This window comes from Uloborus diversus, chromosome 2 (assembly GCF_026930045.1).
Source record: "Uloborus diversus isolate 005 chromosome 2, Udiv.v.3.1, whole genome shotgun sequence".
Lineage (NCBI taxonomy): Eukaryota > Metazoa > Arthropoda > Arachnida > Araneae > Uloboridae > Uloborus > Uloborus diversus.
The window spans coordinates 64,286,843-64,307,819 of NC_072732.1; the positions used below are offsets into that span (position 1 = coordinate 64,286,843).

The following is a 20,977-nucleotide window of genomic DNA, read 5'->3' on the forward strand; positions in this document are numbered from 1 at the left end:
TATCATAAATGTAATGTAAATCCGAAATTTGAGCTTTGTCATACTCACCGTTTTTGAGAAAACATTTTTTTTAGGGGGCGTGGCACATTTTTGCCGGTTTTTCAAATTTGCAGATTTTAATGTGCTTGTTGCTTGAAGCGCCCTTATAATGACATGGATTTTTTAATTCCATATTACTATATGGTCTTGTTAGATACTGTTACAGCTGTCAAATCGGTGACACTACGAGGGCGACGCCCACAAACTCCGTTTAAAAATGACCGAAAATGAATTTTTTTCTATATTCAAGGAGGCCAATTTTCTCAAAGCGCCTTCATGATGACACCAACATTTTTAGATCATTTTCTAGCCACACTTACATACATCAAAAATATGTATCAAAATCGGCGTCACTATAAGGGCGCCAGCAGATATTGGAACTTTTATTCAATAAATTTCACAAAAACACAAATATTTAGAATCTAATTACAACTGTCGCCCTCATAGCAGATATCTGATACTACATTAGGTTGATAACCAACATGTTTGTCTAACATTTGCACAAAAAAAATCGGTGTCACTCCTATTATTTTTGGAAATATAATCGTTCCAAGTTAGTGCGTTATGACGTTTTTTTTTGATATTTATTTATTTAATATTTTCACACCCAGATTTTTTTTTGTACATATTTATTTTTAATTTAATACAAAGAAGTGTACCTTATAACATAAACAGCTTTGGGCAGCAAATGAGTCTTTTTCTTGAATAGAAAATGCCCGTTTTGATATAGGTACCAGGTGGATCTATTGTGCATAACATGTCTAGACCATTATACCAATACTCGTCTTGTTTTTTCCGGCCAAACAAATTTATTTATTCCAATTGTTCTTGACATGCGTTTGACATAAACTTGCAAATGGTCAACTTCTACTCTTTTTCTGGGATACCATGTTTTCCCATGCTTTAGTGCTACAAAATTAGCAGTTTTCAATAAGAGATGATCGTCTTTCTGAAATTGGTTTGACTTGATTCTTAATGTTTTCTTCGTTTTGGTCTACGTTATCCTCAAATTCAGTTTCAGATTCTGAATGTTCGCTTTCTTCAATATTCTCATTTGATGTATTGAGAATGCATTCGGTTTTGTGTTTCTTCCATCGAAAAAAAAAAAGGATAGGATTTGTTTCATAGTACAATACTCTGAAGCAACGAACAGTTTTTCCCCGTTACGAACTGCATTTCTCATCTAGTGTGCAACTTGACAGGAATGTTGTTTTTTCCCAGTATTTTCACCAATCGTAAATTGTTCTTATAAATACTCCTTCTGCTTTGAAGTGAACTTGAACTGAGCTCGTAAAGATAGGGACCATCCAATTTCATTAAATTAAACTTTTGGCAATGCAGGGGTATTTATTAGTTGAAAATTTGAAGCATTTATATAAGATGTTTGTAAGAGCTTCTCTCTATACATCTTTCGCATAAAATCCATTTGCAAGTTGAGGTATGTCAAGAACAATTGGAATAAATAGATTTGTTTGGCCGAAAAAACAAGATGAGTATTGGTATGATAATCTAGACATATTATGCACAATACATCTGCCTATACCTATATCAAAACGGGCATTTTCTATTCAAGAAAAAGACGCTCTTACTGCCCAAAGCTATTTATGTTAAAAGGTACACATTTTTGTATTAAATTAAAAATAAATATGTTCAAAAAAACTATCTGGGGGTGAAAAGATTAAATAAATAAATATAAAAAAACGCCATAACGTACTAACTTCGAACGATTTTATTTCCAAAAATAATAGGAGTGACACCGATTTTTTTTGTGCAAATGTTAGACAAACATGTTGGTTATCAACCTAATTTAGTATCAGATCTCTGCTATGAGGGCGACAGTTGTAGTTAGATTTTAAATATTTGTGTTTTTGTGAAATTTATCGAATAAAAGTTCCAATATCTTCTGGCGCCCTTATAGTGACACCGATTTTGATACATATTTTTGATGTATGTAAGTGTGGCTAGAAAATGATCTAAAAATGTTGGTGTCATCATGAAGGCGCTTTGAGAAAATTGGCCTTGAATATAGAAAAAAATTCATTTTCGGTCATTTTTAAACGGAGTTCGTGGCCGTCGCCCTCGTAGTGACACGGATTTGACAGCTGTAATAGTATCTAAGAAGACCATATAATAGTATAGAATTTAAAAATCCATGTCATTATGGGGGCGCTTAAAGCAACAAGAACTTTAAAATCTGCAAATTTGAAAAACACGCAAAAATGTGCCACGCCCCCTAAATTAAAAAAATTAATTTCCCAAAAACGGTAAGGCAGACAAAGCTCATATTTTGCACAAACATTACATTCATGATAAGGAACAACATTTGCAAAAATAAAGAAAATTAAAAATGTCAACAATCACAACCTGCCTGATCCTTACAGACAATGGCTCTTAAAAGAAGGGGAGAGGGGGACTAATGAAAATTAAATTAAAAAAAAAGTTTAAGGACGGAAGTACGTTTTTATTTTTATTTTTTTCGAATAATGTGTATCGTTTAAAGAGTTAGACTGAAAGTTATGAGTGTTTCGAGTACCACACATACAAACACACACACAAGAATAAAAAAATCGAAAAAAAAAGCTTCTACTAATATTCTAGATCCGTTATCTAAATTAAACCCTTCAACTTTTGATTTGTTTGAGGACTCAGAATTCTTTTCAGTACCTATTCAGGTCCTCAATTGTACTTCCTTATAAAATAAAGGTTGCAATTAAGATGGCATCTCTTTTTACCAGTTTCCGTACCAAACATGATGAAATACTAAAATTTCAATTGTAAATAAAATTTGAAGATAGATATGGATTTGTTAGTTGATTGAGTTGTTTAATATTGGCGCATAAGTATAGTAGTGTTTGCAGGCTCTCATGCGAAATTGTTTTGTTATGAACGCATTTTTAGACTATTTGGTGGTTAATAAGAGGAAGGGAAGTTTGGCAGTCCCTTTCCAGATATTTTTTTTTTTGAAATTTAAGGGTATATTTTCGAAAACACAATTATTTGGTGTGTTTGTGTCCTTGAAGGAAAAGGATGAGATTTAGGAATTCTCCCCAGTCGTTTTTATGATATTAGAGCTTCAAAAACGCAATTTTAGGTATCTTTAATGATGCTAAACACCAGGGGTTCGGGGACTTTCCCCCCGGAAATTTTTTTGCAATTGAAGTCCTGAAAACGCAATTGTAGGTTATCTTTAATGACGTAGCAGAAGACGGGGGGTTCAGAACTTTTTCCCAGAAACTTTTCGAAGTAGAAGTTAAAAACGCTGTTTCAGACGATTTTTGAATGATGTTGAAAGATGAGGAAAGAAGGACCTGGAGGGGCTCCTCTCCGCAAATTTTTCAAAAATGAAGTCTCAAAAACGCAGTTGTAAGCCATCTTTTTGACGTAGGGGGAAAGAACGGGGTTTGGAACTTTCCATCTGAAATTTTTTGAAATTGGAGCCTAAAATGTGTTGATTAGCCATATTTGGTAGTGCTAAGGGAAGGGATGGAGTCAGGAGTTATCCCTCAACTTTTCAATATTGAAACTTCAAAAATTTAATGTTAGTGGGTCTTCATTAACGTTAGGGGAAGGAATCGAGATCGAGGGCTCTCCCCCGGAATTTTTTTCGCAATTGAAGTTCTAAAAACGTAATTGAAGGCGCTCATTAACGACATTTTCAAAAACGTTTTGAATTCCGGCAATTTTTCGGAAATTGTCAAAAGTTTTTGGAGCTTCAATCTTCGATGACATTGGAGTGAGGGGGTTGAGGAACTCTTCCCTGGAAAATTTTTGGAATTAAAGTCGTAAGAATACGGTTGTAAGCGGCTTCTTGTGATGTGTTGGGGGAGTAGGTGGGAAGGAGGGAGGGGAGTTTGGTGACTTTTTCCCGAAAATTTTTTGAATTTAGAAAAAATTGAGGGGGGGGGGGCGATCACCCCCTCCCCCTGTGGATCCGCCACCTGTTTCATATACATATATGAAATGTAGTAGTAAGGTTAATGTAATCTGTCGTAAGTGTCGAATAAAAAAGCAACATTTTTTTAAAAATATTTAATATCTGAGAATCCCTTACATTAAAATTATTTTGCATGCGAAAATATTAGTAAGTAATTATTTTAATTTTGTATAATGGTGAATGGTGTATTACTATAATTTTCATTCATTGTATAAAGAAAACATGTGTTCATTTTCCAATTGTCAAATATTTAAATTAGTTTCCTATTCGGTTTGTCTGCCTAATGTACAGTTTTCCGAATATCAACCGAATATTCAGTGTTTTCTAAAACTTTTCTAAAATTTAGTGCATTATTTTTAATAGGCATATCTAATAAGCCTTCAAAGTGTTTTTTTTTCCCAGGCTTAAAATTAGAAATAACTTCCAGGAGTGATTCTGGGTCGCATAAACTTTCTGCAAACTTCGCGATTTAATAGGTACTTAGCAAGCGTGTATTCTGATTATGGGGTCATGGCACTAGAGTGCAGCTAGAATTTGCCTTGGGGGAGGTGGCTCTCTATCATTTCGCGTAAAATTACCGCATTAGGATTGGTAGTAGCGTTTAAAAGATCGATTCTGGATGTTGACCAACCGATTTTCGTGCACATGATAAATGTTTTACGTAATTCTATGATGGACAAATAAGTCCACTTTTTTTTCAAACGATTACTTTTTAATCCTTCAAAAGACATTACTTTCCTAATGTAAGAAACATTTCTTAATATATTAGATTTTCAACTGCATCTTGATTTTAGTGGAAAATATTTTACAGTATGTTTATGCATTCTTACTGATTTTGATGTAACTACAGGACCGACGAGATGCCATATCAGCCTAGTCAAAAAAATAGGGGCTCGGCTCGGAATGAGAGTAGTATAAATTTGACAGGTTTTATGGTCGGAGAGGGATTGACCCGGCGACCAAATTGACAAGGGCCCCACCTTGGCTGTTGGCGGCCTTGTTGGGCTGATTTTTTTAACTCGCCATTTTTTTTTTTTTTTTTTTTTTCATTTTGTCACTTTCTGGCCGATGGTGATTGCCAATTTTCACTTTTATCGTGAATAGCGTAACTAAAACTTAATTTTTCGCAATTGAATTTCAAGAAATTGCCGGCGGAGAGACTCATAAGCCCTTATTTGTACCCGAATATCACTTTATGACATACCCGGACGTAACTAGAGGGGGAAGCAGACCCAATCACCCCAAAATTTAGGGAAGTATAATTCACTAAGTATCTATGTGAAAAAAAAAGTCCCCCCCCCCCGAGAATACTAGTGAATAAAAAGAAAAACTTATGTAAAGTGTACCGAAGAAAAAAAAAAACTTAGATGTAGTATGGAAGTTAGCAAGGGTTTCGCAAATAAGGAATACGAAGAATGGACAGAGAGAACAGGGACGGGGATGCCGATTGCGGGAGTGCATTGTGCCCAATACTTATCTTTTCTAACCATCCAACTCGGAGGAAGATTCTGCGAACAAAACCCCTTGAAAGTTGCATTGCATAGCGATACAAGTAAGAGTATCAAACGTTTTCCCAGAATAAAACCATAAAACTTTTTTCCAAGATGTCTTCCTCTGATGGTCTTCATCCTGCGGGCTTTAGAGCTTTCACTGCGATCAGCCTTATCAGATAGACTTGTTAAGGGCAGTTCACTTATCGGCCATCCGTCTCGTCCATCCCGTTTTTTGATGTGACGGCTTGCCGACGAAAACAGAGTAGCATTCATATACGGTCGCCGCACATCAATCACGTGGCTGAACTCACCCACCCGAGAAAAGAGCGCGCTGTTTGGCGGGAACCAATGAATTGCTGTTCTACTTTTGACGGCCGTCAGATATCAACGTTCTTCTGATCGAAACCGGTCCCGTCCAAGACGACTTGCTGTCATGGCAACCAGCAAAGAAAACCTGTTTCGGGAGGAAACAAACGTGATGGACGGAACGGACGGCCGATATGTGAACAGGCCCTCAGGCATCCGAATTCCCACTATCTTTTTAGCTAATCAAAATCCAACAGAATCATTCAAGAACATTCTCTTTTCTGTTCGTATAATTTATTTCTTCAAATTTTGTCTTTTTTATTTCACCCCTTAATTTGCAATTCGATTTTACATGAAAAAATATAAAAAAAGAAGTATCTAGAGACGAATTTAGAAGAGGGAGAAAAGAAGCTCCCTAGTCTTCACTTTTTTATTCACCTTTGTTTCATGTTAAAGGCTCAACAACAGCATTTAAGATATAGTTTACCTAATTTGAATAATGAAATGACAAATTTGTTTACTTTTACCTGAGTATTTTTCTTGAAGAAAAATATCGCACTATTATAACTGAGGAGATTCATAAGAGATATTTTTAAGATAGAAAATAATATAGACTGCATATAAAATAGTTAGCACTTATAAAGTTTTGTTTGAAAATATAACTATTTATTCTACATTTTAATTAGTGAAAAATCAATTTTTCCGTTGTTTCCAATTTTTCCAGAAAAAAAAACCGTAAAATTTTTTTCCCCCTCCACGGCATGAAAAGTGTTTGGGACTAACGCAGCCTGGATTTTCGTGTATAGGGGGGGGGGGCGGTCTTACATGTTTGTGCAGGGCTGTAGTTGGGGAGGAGGGCGCCGTCCACCGAAATGTTTCGTTTTTATTGTAAAAAGATTGTGTAAATTTATTTCAAACTGCCCTTTCTTTTGGTGAGTACCCCCCCAAGCATTTTTTTCCCACTACGGCACTGTGCGTATAGTACTATGTTTGACAGTAAGGCTTAAAAAATCAAGGGTTCTGTGAGGGTTCCCCCTCCTCATTACAACTCGTGCACCCGTGAATACTGGATGTTGCACATTCCAAGAGAACAGAACTGAGTGAATGACTGTAGAATCTAACGCAGCCACAATTGCAGAATTGACCTTCTGCGTGTGTGGAGGGGGGGGGGGAGGCGCATGACCTTACATCTTGCATGTATATAAACTACCGTATTAGTATTGGTAATAAAACCATGGGCTCGGGGGAAGGCGGGTTGATCCCTTCCCCTATAGCTCTAGACACCTTCCCCACTCTCCCCCAATAATTAAGTGTTGGGTCATTGATTTGATATTGCAATATTTTAGGTGAAGTTCAATTGAAAAAAAAATGGCAGTACAAGTTCACTTAATTTATGGAAATGAATAGAAATTCAACTGTTGCACTTAAAAACAAAAACTTCATTGCTCAATTTTTTAAAAATTATTAAAATAATTCCAACTCTAACCATTGAAAATCAAACACACATTATGACTTTTTCCTTGGAGTTTTGTGGTAATTAGGTAGTTAAATGTTTTCTATTAATTTGCTTTTAAAGTGAAATGTTCTTTCTTCTGGTTCTCTATTTACCCTTTAAAATTTGTCCCACGTGGAAACTCCTACTCAGTACAAGATCTGTTCTGGTGAATCCTTTATTTCAATCCTGCAGTGCAACCGACACATTTCAAAGCCTAATTCCTTCAGGTATTTAGGAGCTATTTCTTATGAAGCTGTCATGTACTGCAACTGCGAAGCGTGGGGTTGAGCACACCTGTTGAGTTTATCCGATTGTCCACTAATACGTGTTTTAGGGGCGCTCCTGCTGAAATTCCTGTCACTTTTGTTGAAGACCGGTCTCATGCACAAAAGAAGCCCGGGTTCCGAAAATGTGGGTGACCTCTGCTTGACCTTCGCTGCTCAGTTTATTGTTCTGTTTTGCCCTTAGTATGGCACCTGCATTTCAGCGATCACACCGTGTCTTTCGGTAATCCTCTCTGGTCAAATACGCCACCGAGGGAAATCCAAATGCTGTAAAACCAGTTTCTCTCTTATAACCAGTCCGTGTTTGTGTGTCTGTTTTGATCGAGTTCGTTGCCGGAATTGAACATCCAATTGTTGAGTTTCGATGTAAAATATCCTATTATTTTGACCGAGAGGTCTCTTTTAATTTATGCAAAAAGTAGGGGAATGTAGGCAAAGTGAAATATGGTAAGATGACTGAGCTTTTTGAAAAATTAATAAATTGGAAATTTATTTTAAAAATTACAGCACACAAAGATAGATTATTTTATTTTTCAACAAAACTTATAATGAAACAATATTTTTAAAATTTGGCAATAAATTTGCTTCTTCAAAAAAAGTTGAAAATTTTAACTTTTCTTTTCAATGGGGCTAAATGAAAAATGAAATATTTTTCAAATGAAATATTTTCTATTCAACTCTAGAAAATATTTTTTATCAAGTGAAGCAGTAAATAAAAGGTTTAATGAGTAAATGAAAAGATACTGAGACAATAAACTGAAAATTAAATCAGTTAATTAATTAATAATATGAAGCAAAATAAATGAAGACGTTAAAGAGTGAATGAAGAAGAAAATAAGTGAATGAATGAATCAATATCAGTGAATAACTAAATGGAGGAATGTAAATGTATGAATTGATAAAGGTATTTAGTAAATGGATGAGCGAGTAAACGAAATAAACTACAGTAAACTGGGGCTACTTGAACTCGAGAAAAAAGTGTTTAAAATCCGTCCTGGTCCTATAAAACTCAATGTATAGACTTTAAAAAGCCTTTTCCGTGACAGGTAGCAGTAATAGGCACAGGCTAGAGCATGAAACAAAAGTTCTGCTATTCCCGCCTTATTCTGATTTGAGGTTCTGATTGCAAGTTGTCTAAACAGTTGTTTTTAGTGTCTGAAAATGTTCACATCTAAGTTCGTGGGAACACTGATATCATCAAGGTAATGATAGTTTCATGATGTTTGCATTCTTTTTCTTAATAAAATAAGTATTTTAGAGTTATGGCCATATAATTAACTCAGTAACTAATAAAAGTTAGTAAAAGTGCACTGTTTGCCTTAAAATGGGGCTGCTTGAACGCTGGGTTCAAATAGCCTCAGACCACATTTCATCACTAAATTATGTTAAGTAAAGTTTATAATCTTTTAAAATAAAGAGGTTAGCTACTTCAGTGAAACCTCCCTTAACGGACACTCCCAAATAACGGACACGTCTAATTAACGGACATTTTTGCAAGTCCCAGTCCCTCAATATAGGCCATTCCATGTAATTCACTCTGAATAACGGACACTCCGAATAACGGACAGTTATTTCACAAAAAATTTCCCTTGCGATCGTAGCACTTCCGTTTTTTTTTTCTTTTCACAGAATATCTTAGTATCTGCCTGCCTTACTTACAAAGCTTTTCATCCTCCACAATTGATATTCCCCCCCCCTATCATTTCCTTATCACTGTTTCTTGGAATTAAAAGGGTGGTAATGGGCAGAGGCAGCGATTGGGTCTTAAAAGTTGGGGCAGAAAAAAAAAGAACTTTGCGGGCAGCAAAAAATGAAAAAGGAAAAAAAAAGTCATAATTTTGTAACGGCTGTTTTTGAGTTTATTGAAGCAGAGTGAAAACTGATGTCAGTCTAACAATTAACGTACGTTTTTCTTAAGATTTTAATGAATTTTGTACACAATCACTATTCAAAAGTTAAGATAAAAAAGAGGAAACTGGGCGCTTTTTCTAACTGGGGCTCTCGGGAGTTCCAATTGAGCAGACCGGCGCCGGTAGTAGTCGGCTTTATGGCGCCGTGGTTTCGTTGGGTTGTTTAATTTTTAGATATGAAAAAGATTTTCCCATATTCAAGGTCATATTGAAAACTGTCAATCCTACAATAGTGATACTCGAGATAAAATAAGTAAATTAACCATAAAAAGTGTGTGTGGGGGGGGGGGGGGGTTGCTCCGCCGAATCGCCGCCGTTGGTAATGCAAAAAAGAGATGTCAAACTGTTTTAACTGATTACTTTAATTGATTAAATGCTTTTTAAGACAAGTGTGGGCTGTCAATATACCTTTATTAAGAAAAAACAGATTAATTACACTTGATGTAAAATGTAGTAAACCTTTCGGAATTGTTTCGATTGTGTTCTACAAAGGGAACAACGACTCACTTTGAAAAAGGTAAATTAAGTAGTTCCTCCTAATAGCGGACACCTTCCAATAACGGACAAAACTTCTGGTCCCTTGACTGTCCGCTATTCGGAGGTTTCACTGTATTTATACCCGATAACTGGCAGATCTAGGGATACAAAGGGTCCGAAAGTAAAAGAGAACCCTTTGAAATAGGAAATATGCGGATTACTAAGAGGAAAAATTACAATTATGTCCCGATTCAATTAATTCCGGAGAAATGTCTTATGGAGTAGCATCAGCCCATTTTGACTTTAAGTATATCAACTCGAAAAAGGAAATTAAAAGATCGTTCACAAAACAAGCCTGGGCATCCTGTAGTATTAGTAGCGAGGAAGAGCAGGTATTAAATAATATCAGAGAAAATAAATCCATCCAAGCCATTAAAGAGAGGAGTTTTCATTATTTCTAATGTTTAAATAATGAGCATTTCAATTGGATTTAGCTGTAGTTAGATTATATTTCTATTTGAGAAATTATGTTTGCCTAAAAATATGTTTTTATGAATGTACGTTGATTTTATATTAATGTATATACAAAATTTGCAATTTATATAAATAGTTTGCTCACTAGAACGTATGTTTTGAGTTTTCTTTCAAAATCGTTGGTCCTTCTTGATACCACCACCTCTTTTACAGCTTTTCCGCTGAGTGGGACCAGCGCGGGGCTACTTGAACATAATTTTCAAAAATAGAAAAAAAATGAGTTAAAATTGTTGTTTAAAAAAGGCTTAAAGTGGTAGCAGAACGTCTGAAAAATGGTAAAAACAAGGTTAACAGTGTACATTATGGGTTTAACCAAAAAATCAGTGTAAAACTTGCAAAAAATGTGTATGTACTTGATTAATTGTAGAAAATATTTAAAATACAAATTCGCTTAGTATTAACTAAATAAATATTTAACAGAGTATTAGAAGGTCTTAAATAATATTTAAAATTTTATTAACTAGAACTTTATCACTTGATAATAACAAAATAGTTTTTGACTTGCAACAAAATATTACAATATGTGTATCAATTTTGGAAAATTGCCTTTATTATTATATGATTTAACCTTCGGTAGTATTTTTTTACTGACTGGAACAGATTGCATGTGCTACCGGATAGGAGGCGCTAAAAGCAGAGCAATTATTTCATCATTTCACTTTACCCCACATTCCCCTACTTCATTATTATAAAAATGAAACGGTGGCATTTATTAAATACAGACGTGAGAGAGATTGCAGAAAAGTGGAAGGAAAAAGGAAATACTGGTGTCAAGCAAGCACTCAAACAACGCAAGAAAAAAGGAGATACTTTAATAAGAAAATTTTTGTACATGAAATATATATTTACACTCTACATTATGAAGTAGATGTGATTTAACCAATTTTAGTTTTCTAGTTAAACCTTGTAAAATGAGAAAATTCAACTTCGCAAACAACAAATATTATCTCCGTTTATGAATCTTAATTGAAGTATGACATTTACGATTTTTTTTTCTTTCGAAAAATTGCATATTTTTACAAAACTCACTAATTTTGTCAATAAATCGAGTTTTTTCCAAAATATCTTGAAAAGCCGTAAAAAACGAACTACTCCAGAGGAATAAAAATGAATGAACACTTACTACGAATAAACTTACTACGTACTACAGTACAGCATCGTTGATTCGTCGTTCAAGGGACTGAAGTAAATATACGCATAATTGAAGACGACGTATTATCGACACGATACTTTTATTTTTACGAGTTTAGCTCCAGTATTCCATTGTTTTTTCAAGTTTGACAGCTTTAAGTTTTTTTTTTTAAATCAGTCTTCATGTTATTAGTAAAAATCATTCTTTAATAGAGGTGGGCAATGTCGTTCTTTTTGATGATCCGTTCTTCAAATGATCGTTCAATTCTTTTGATCCGTTCATTCAACTCGTTCATTTGAACGACTTCGTTCATTTTTGAAAAAGTTGTAGGTGATCTCTCTGCACGACATGCTCATGTACATTCGAAATGTTTTATTAGACCATTGATATTCTTTGAAGGAAAGGTAACTAAAATCATTTAAAAGTAAGAAAATATGAAAAATGAATCAAAAAAACTTTATTTAGATATATAAAGCAATTGTAGTTCGTTTTGTAAGATACTTCTCGGTGGCTAAATGGTAAGATATGTTTTCCATTCCAAAAATTGCAGGTTCCATTTCAGCATGTCAGAAAAGTAAGTTATTAAATTTTTCCCGCTGTAGCACTGTATATATAAAATACCACAAAATACCAATAAACCATGTATAACGAAAAAAGTTAAAACAAATGTATCGGTAGCTCAGTCGGAGTACCGTGGTACTTACTTTAAAAAATACTCACCTAAAAAGATTAGGGAGTTTCCAAATTATTCCTCAGTACCGATGAGAACAAAAAAAAAAAAAAAAAAAAAAATCTACACCATTTTAAATGTGAGAAAAATTAAGACGGATGTAACCCTTATTAAAAATTTCTGGATATGGAATGTAAAATGAGCGACTTGGAAGTCGCCAAACAAGTTGAAAATAAAGCGAAATCAATATAGATGACCGTTCATAAGGGTTGTTATTAAGGGGGAGACCAGTTTAGACCGGTCAAAAAACCCACTTTTTTACGTTATAAAACATAAAATGTTAGTATGTATAACTATTCACGAATATGTTACCAAAATTTGAGTGAAAAGTTCTGATTAGTTCCGATGCTAGGAGCAATTAAAGTGACTGTGGAGATACGAAAACTTTCACAGCATTTTTTTTCTCAAACGCGTTTTTCACGAAACAAATTTTTTTCAACTGATGTGATTTCTAGCTCAATGAGTTTTTGATACACAATTCTAAAAACTTGTGTGAATATTCTTTGTTCAAATATAATCTATACCTACCTAACTCTTTGATGATATTAGTATAAAAAAATATATTTTTTTTTTAATTTCAAGAAGTGTGAAAAAAAAGGTAGAAAAACGTAACATTGTGATCAAACACCTCAAAAACGTGCTATTTTCAACTTTTTTTGATCACAATTTGGTTCATATTCAAGGGAAATATGTTGTTTACGAGAAAGAAAAAATGCAATGATTACAGGCAAAAATTGTGGTTTCGATAATGGACACCAGCAATAAGCTCTGATGGCAACTACCCATGGACAGCAGCTTCTTACTCCACTAATTCTGGTGAAAATGACTTCAAAAAATTACAAGGAGTACTTCAAAATATGAAAAAAAAAAAAAATCCTCTAAGTTTAAAGAAATTCTGATTATTTTTTTCCTGTTTAAAAAAATCATGAAAAACCCTAAAATTTCGGCCTTCTAAGCTGTTCCCCCCCCCCAATAAAGACAAAAAGATTGCCAGAAAAGTGATAAAGGGTATATGCATAAATTGTTTTATGACAGAAGGCGTGAGAAGGATTTTAGCAAGTGTGTGGGACAGAAAGTGGAATATCCAATCATTTTGTCATTCAAGCCCAAACAAGTTACACAAAACATTACTAATGGATACGTTATTGGAAAATTGCAAATTAACTGCAACGAGTAAAGTAAAATGATGAATAAAGCAGACAGTAAAGAAAAAATGCGATTTTATCTTAAGTGCATCAAAACTATGTTCCAAACTGCTCACCGTTCAAAAGAACGATCGTTCATTTTTTAAGTGAACGAACGGATCCGTTCATTTTAAGGATTCGTTCTTTTTGACCAGTTCGTTCATGAACGACACATCTCTATTCTGTAATAGCTCTGATACTAAAAACAAGAACTTTAATTTTGAAGCAAACTCAAACGTGAAAAAAATCATACTTGATGTGTCTATCTTGGATATTTTTTTTTATGTATTTATATTATTTTTTATAATGTATATTTTTTCGTTTTGTATTTTTTATTTTGACCTTCCATACCCGAGTGGCTTTACCCCTTCTATAGAAACCGAACAAGATAGTCAAACAGATAATGGGGTCGTTTTCAAAATTTGAAAAGTATTTTTTTTCTAAAAGAGCATGCTTAAAAACATAGGATCTGACCATTTTTTAAATAATTTGTTTAAGTTTAATATTTTAAAAAAATTACTTAAATCGGCGCGCTTTCGTATTTTACGCTTTCACCGATGACATCACAAATGATGAAATGCCATTCAATGTTGCCATTCACCGTGCAAAATATTTAATTCGCATCTTTACTCACGTGTATTGGCAACGATATGGTTGATAGCAAACGTAGAACGCAATTTTAATTCGCTTCTTGATTATCATAACGTGGAAATGCTGAAGAAAGATGCGCCAAATAGCATCATTTGTGACGTCATCAAGACCACGCCTTGTTTGAAAAATTGGACGTTTAAAAAAAAATTAATTAAAAAATAACTGATGAGAAAATGAAAGAATTTTCTGGGTCCATGTTTTTTTTTTTGCTTATTCTATGAATTTCAGTGACTAAAAGTACTCCTTTTGACTGAAGGAAACAACCCCATTTTTGAACTCTAGAAAGGAAAAATGACGTATAACCGATGTTCGCGACATATCAACGGCGCACTGTTGCATTCAATGGATAAGGAATGAATCGGGACTTGATAAAAGCTACGTATAAATGTAAAAGATGTATAATCTAGAGAAGTTATAAACGATGATTCCATCTTCCCTCTGAACTCTTGAAATATTCATTCTGCATAGAATTCAGCATTCCTCATCTCTCTCTATCGTCCATTAACTCATCTTAAAATTCTGCATATCTTTTACGAACTCCGTTCCGTGTACATTCTGGGTGCTATATAAATTTGCTTTGATTTCCATCACTGTATAAGCCAGGCACAAAATAAATCTGTCACCATTGATTAAGTTTTTTTTATTCCTGTAAATTTTGTGTTTTCGTCCACAGAGGTCAAGTTTTGACACATAGTAAAATTTTTTTCTTTGATTATGAAGTCATCATCATAACTGTCAAAACCGCCCAGTTATGGGCCAGTGCCTTCCTTTGAAGATTTTTCTCTTAATCAATTTTGGTTAATCTTAGGTTTCCGGTTATTTTCATTTATTACAAAAAAATTAGATTTTACCGAATGAGCTCATTTCTACCGCCCGCCGGGGTCTTTCCAACCTTCTGATTCCATTTGGACGAAAAAGAAACGCCTGCTGTCTGCATTCGGATCACATAGGCCACTTAGTTTATTCTATGTGGTTAGTAATGTCAGGTTGTTTATACATCTTACAGGTTTACCATGCCGCTGAGAAACCTGAAAAAAGAGCAAAAATACAGGGAATTCAAAAAAAAAAAAAAAAAAAAAAAACTGAAAATCCAGGAAATTAGGAAAATTTCCTTAAAAACCTGAAAAATTCAGGAAATTTCTTCTTTTTTTTTAAATTGCAGTTTCAAAAATCAATGCCGCAGCATATTAACTGCCAAAAATAAATAAATAAAAATTTTGATTTAAAAAGGGAAGAAGAAGAAAAACAAATAAAAAAAAAAAAAAATTTGTAATTTTGCTTCAATGATTTTTTCCCCCAGTTTCTCCTTTTTTTCTTTTTTCATTTTTTTTTCAGATCCAAGTACTGAAATGTTAAGAGAGTTCTTCTTTTTCTTCATAAAAAGTTAAACAAATATTGAGTCACCATTTCAGCTTTAATGGATACTTCTTCCTTTCCCTTATTTAATTTATTTATTTATTGTTTTTTTCCCCGTAATGGAAATATCAGGATATTAATTTTCTCATACAACCATCAGTGTTTCTTCGTTTGTAATGCTGCATACTCATACAGGGAAAACACAGGGAATCCCCCCCCCCCCCCAGGATCGAGTGGCAACTCAGTCTTACTACTAGAACTACGAGTGGCGAAAGTTTAGATGTATGGATGTTTGTTACTCATTCACGCAAAAACTACTGAATGGATTTTAATGTAACTTGACAATAGTATTAGCTAAAACATCAGAATTATGCATAGGCTATAATTTATTAAGATATTGTGTGAATTATCTAAAATGGATAACGATAAGTGTCAAGTAAGTAAGAAAAAATTCTGCCATCTGCGAGCTATTCTGTCGTGCGCGATCCTTACATCAAAATAAATGTACTTCTATCTCTTCTGGTTTTCAGTTAAAAACTTTTTTCTACGGGGAACAGGCTTTTCCAGAACGGGGTTTTTGTTAGAACATTTTTGTTAAAAAGATCGATCGCTAATTGGATGGAGTTCGCTTCGCTCTCTAATCGGCTGGGTTTCGGTAGCTTGATCGCTTGGCGAGATAGGCTATAAACAATGACGTCGATGGATTATTTGACATTTTAACACAACTGTTAATAAAATTTGATGCTTTTTATTTCTTTGGAGAAATATTTTAAATTGCAAAGGAACTTTTACTGTTTTTCTTTAATGGTATGTGCAGCAAAGGATATTTTCATCTATTCAAGGGAGATTCTTTAAATTCTTAAGACGGACATCGCTGTGTGGGTACTACAGCTAGCACGATATGCTAGTTCAAAATTGAATCTTCTCCAATCACCATTTTCTTTCAAGTATACTTCGCAAAATCTTCCTTTCCGAAATTCAATTATGTTTTCCTCCTGTTTTGTCCAGGTTTCGAATACATAAAATAAGGCAGGCCTGACTAGTGTTTATTATGAAGTGATTTTCTAAATTTCACTTCATCATTACACACTAGTATAACGAGCTAAAAATTTCTGAAAATAAAAAATTCTCAATTGATAATTGTGTACCTTAAAGCCAAACTTAATGAAAGTGACTTTGCAAGAGAACTTAAAAAAAGTTTGTCCGGTACATACAAAGATTGAGAATCGCACTTTTTTAACACTGGTACACTAGTAAAAAAGTACAAAGCATTAAAAGATAAAATAGAATTACGTCGCTGTTTCTCAGTGCGGAATAAGACGCTACACACCAGCTGTAATAACTTGAAAATTGAATGTAACGTAAGTCTGGCCTTGAGATGCAGAATTGTAATGTGCTATGTGCAGTATTGTCATGTTAAAGTTGATGATGGTGAGCCCTGATTTTATTCCAGCAATGGCCGTAAGTAGCCTGAATTCCGAATCAGATGCCTACCGGTCGAAGACCCTCCGTGTTCGTTAATGGTAACTGACTGGGACATGTTAAATTTTTTCGTGTTCACAAAGCCCTCTAAGTGAATCGATATCACGGGGGGTGGTCGACCACAGATTGCTTGTCTTCTAAGAAAAAAAAAAAAAAAAAATCCAACGTGTCAAACCACAAATAGGGGAAGGTACTGGTACTGGGACCCTAGAATGTGATGTGATGTTATTCTAGCAATGCTCTACATAGATAGTTTTAAATATTCGTTTTCAAACTTTTATATTTTGTTTCCCTTTTTAATCTCATTTTTTTACTTTTACTTAATTAATTTTCTTCTTCCCAGCTGACGAAACACCTCTGTGTTCGAACTCGTGGAATGTGTCTTGTTGCACGCCTACGATGGAGAGGCGGTACGCCGAAGCCAGCAAAAGAGAGTTTCAGATTATGCTCCAGTCCTCCAACGCCTTTCTCCAGAACCTGTTAGCCACCAGTGCTACTAAATTACGTGGTAAGTGATTGCTTTTTTTTTTATTTTAATTACCGCTGGAACTATTTATCAAACCGGAGTGTATCATATTCACCATCAATGTTGGATGGCGTCTTGATACTTGTTCGATTTGTCATTTGGAGTCAGGACAGAGTGTTTGCTTATCTTTCGGCTGAGATTTGGTGAATTATGATGGGAGGAGACGTGTTCAATTTGTTGGTTTGATGAATGCTGTTAAGTTGTAAGAATCATCTGTAATGGTTTTGATTTTAGACATGTTCTGAAAGTTTTTTTCTTTTCTTTCTTGAAATTATTGCACGAAAAGAATCTTCTTTTTGGATTTTGAAAATCACCTGGAACGCGCAATAATATTTTGCCGAGTGATTTTTGATGACATTTTGCAACTAAACTTTTTATAGCTGGGGTTCCCAAACTTGAATAATTGAATTTCCTCAATGCACCCTAGTCTCTTATCTTTCACATTGCACTATGATACGGTGGGTACATCGCGTCACCCCTCACTCTCCCTGCGTCACCCACTTTGGGAAGCCTTGTTATATATAAATATATACAATAAAACTTGTAAAGTTGACCACCTGTCTAAGTTGACCGCTATTCTCAGGCGCAGATTTAGTCCCATATCATATAATTTAACCTCTGTAAGTTGACCGCCTATTTACTAAGTTGACCACTAAAGTAGTGCACCGCAAGTGGTCAACTTACACAGCACTTATATATTCCTGCTCGATAAAAAACCTGCCCCTCATTTTTATGTTACCTGTTAAGTCAGTTCGAATTGGGGTGTGAAAACCGGACGTCTGGAAAACCCGACCTGTAACCTTTTCTCGAAACTTCCCGCCTAAATGGAAGAACAATTAAAATCTATGATCTCTTCATTTATGCTTTGAATCTCAGTGTTCCTTCGTAGCGTGTCGTATGTGCAAATCAAAAACAACAGATTTTATCCTTTATGGCTACTTTTATAGTCCTTTCAATTTCTTCATCCTCGCGCTAGGATTCTCCCAGCTGTGAAGGTCAGCTGACGTATGCCAAAATGATTATCGATTTATCGATTAACGAAGCATGAACGGTGGCCGGCTCAATTGATTGTGAAGTATCGTGGGTCAAATATCTTTCACCTTTAGTTGGAAAAAATGACAAGGCGGGAGTATCCTAATTTTGAGCATCTGATTGCATATCGGCGATTCTTCAACGTTCCTGCTGAAAGATGGAGCACGATAATGCTTCTAAAATTAGTTTCGCATGATACATTCTATTCTTTTTGAGTAGATAATCCGTTCTTTTTGAATGGTTAGTTTTTTTTTCAATTAAAATTTTTTGTTTTGAATTAATTTGAGTGAAGTTTTATGATAGTCTTTTGAGGCAATTTTTGATTGGATGGATTTGGATTGAAAATGGATTCTTCAAATTTTGAATTCACGAAGCGACATTGTGTTTGTGTGACAAGGGAAGGTGGGGAAGTAAAAAGACATTACACATTTGTTTCCAAAAGGAAAAAAAATGCTCTGAAAAGCAACGTGTGTGTGAGGTGAAGGAGACGAGGGGATGTATGTGATGTGACGAGGGGAAGGAGAGAGGCAAGGAGAAGTGTGACACTTTGTGACGTAGGGGGAAAGGAGGTTGGTTATATGTGTTGGAAAAAAGTGACTTTGTGGGCCGATTCTTATTGAAGTAATGTTTTTACAAATGATTTACCATGTGCAAATAACATATTACATGCTTTTTATTCTCACTACTGGGGCAAATACTTTTATAAAAAAGAGGAATGTTAAATATGCCTGATGCTTTAAATATAATATCCCTTTTTTCATGGTGTTCCCGTTTTTTAGTGACTTTTTGCTCCTTTCCCTTTAAAAATTTTCCTTCTTAAACGAGACATACCAACAACTGCAAGTTTGACGTCTCTAATTGTTTGCTTTTTCATACATGATTTAATTTCAAAAAATATTTTAGGCTGAATTAGTTTTCAAATAATGTATGTTAGTGGAACGGAGATTAAAAAAATATTTTACTTTCTTTTTTGGCTTTTCTTTATGATGTTGTATTTTTCCCCCATATTTCAGGTATTCTTATTGAAAACTACGCATGTCTAGTTTGAGATAACACATTTTAGTTTATGATTTCTTTCAAACTAAATGTTTTAATTTTTCGCATTATTTTGTTCTTACAAATGTTTCGAATTTTCTTACACATAATATGATTCATTAATTAGTTTTTTTATTTATTTTTTAAATTTTTTTATTTTTTTTAAAGCTACTTTAACGGGATTAAAAAAAAAAAAAAAAAAAAAAAAAACCCTAATATTTTAAAATACCGAGCTTTAAATCATACTGTTTTGAGAATTAAATATTTTTGCATACTTTCTCTCTGTAAGACTCTCTCAAGATTTTTTCAAAGATCTTCTGCAAGACTATTCTCTCAATAATTCGTCATATTTCGGATAATTTTTTTTTTCGTCCGCATTACAAACATTCGTTAAGAAATCGTTTTCAAAAAAAAAAAGTTACGATCTAAATCTTTTCGTACGTTCCACGAAACTGCGTTTGTAACTTTTCAAAGCTTAATATGATTGAACATACCCTAGTTGGGCCTCCTAGGGCCTCAATTCAAAGGTTATTCTTATTTATTAATTAAGAATGGATTGTATGCTACCACTTTCACTCTTATAACTATTTCCTGCCTATGTTATTGAAGTTCCTTCTTTTAAAGAGGAAAATGTCTTTTTTTTTTGTTCATCTTTATTATTTATTTTATTTCTTTTTTTGACTTGATGCCATTTTATTGTGGATAATTTTTTACTGTTTCTTTCAGCATTAAGCCATTTGCTTTTAACTCGTTCAACTCGATTCGCTTTCTTCAGTTCTAGTAATTGTATCAGAGCAGAGAAGAGAAATTCTTCTGCAATATTGAATGGGATTTCTTTTACTAACATTGTAGTCTCGTGTCTTATCTATTTAGTGTTTTACTTTAATTACAAGTGAGGGTAGTTTAAGATTAGAGTAGTTTTTATCAGGACATTACCAAAAAAAAAAAGAAAATGCTACGTTCCGGTTTTTGAGATAGGACTTCGAACGTGTTTTGTTTTTACTGCATTAGCAATCTGAAGCTATCTATAAGCACTTTTATAGCTGAGTGCTGCAACTGCAAAACTAGATTGATAGTATAGAATAATAGACCAGGAGTCTCCCAACTTTTCCAGCTCGCTGCACCCTTTGAAGAAATACAATTTTTTTCACGGCATTCATAGTCTATCTCCTTATGCATACATATTGAAGATGGTATATGAATTGTAGACAGTTGTAATTTATAATACAAGTGCTATAGATTTTTTTGAACATCGCACACACACATACAGTCAGAGATTAACTTTTATATTCTTAGATATTGCAAATTTCTTAAATTGCCTACTTCTTTTTGTTTTGGTAACAACTTCTGCGCATAAAACTGAGAAACTGAAACTAA

At 34.1% G+C, this 20,977-nt stretch overlaps 1 protein-coding gene across 1 annotated transcript in view; it reads left to right on the top strand.

Moving 5' to 3' along the window:
- LOC129235202 (glypican-5-like) overlaps window positions 1-20,977 on the top strand; it is a 202,983-nt gene that overhangs the window by 8,522 nt on the left and 173,484 nt on the right. Inside the window, exon 2 of the mRNA XM_054868908.1 lies at window positions 17,351-17,515. Coding sequence (XP_054724883.1) covers window positions 17,351-17,515 — 165 coding nt within the window. The remainder of the gene's footprint in view (window positions 1-17,350; window positions 17,516-20,977) is intronic.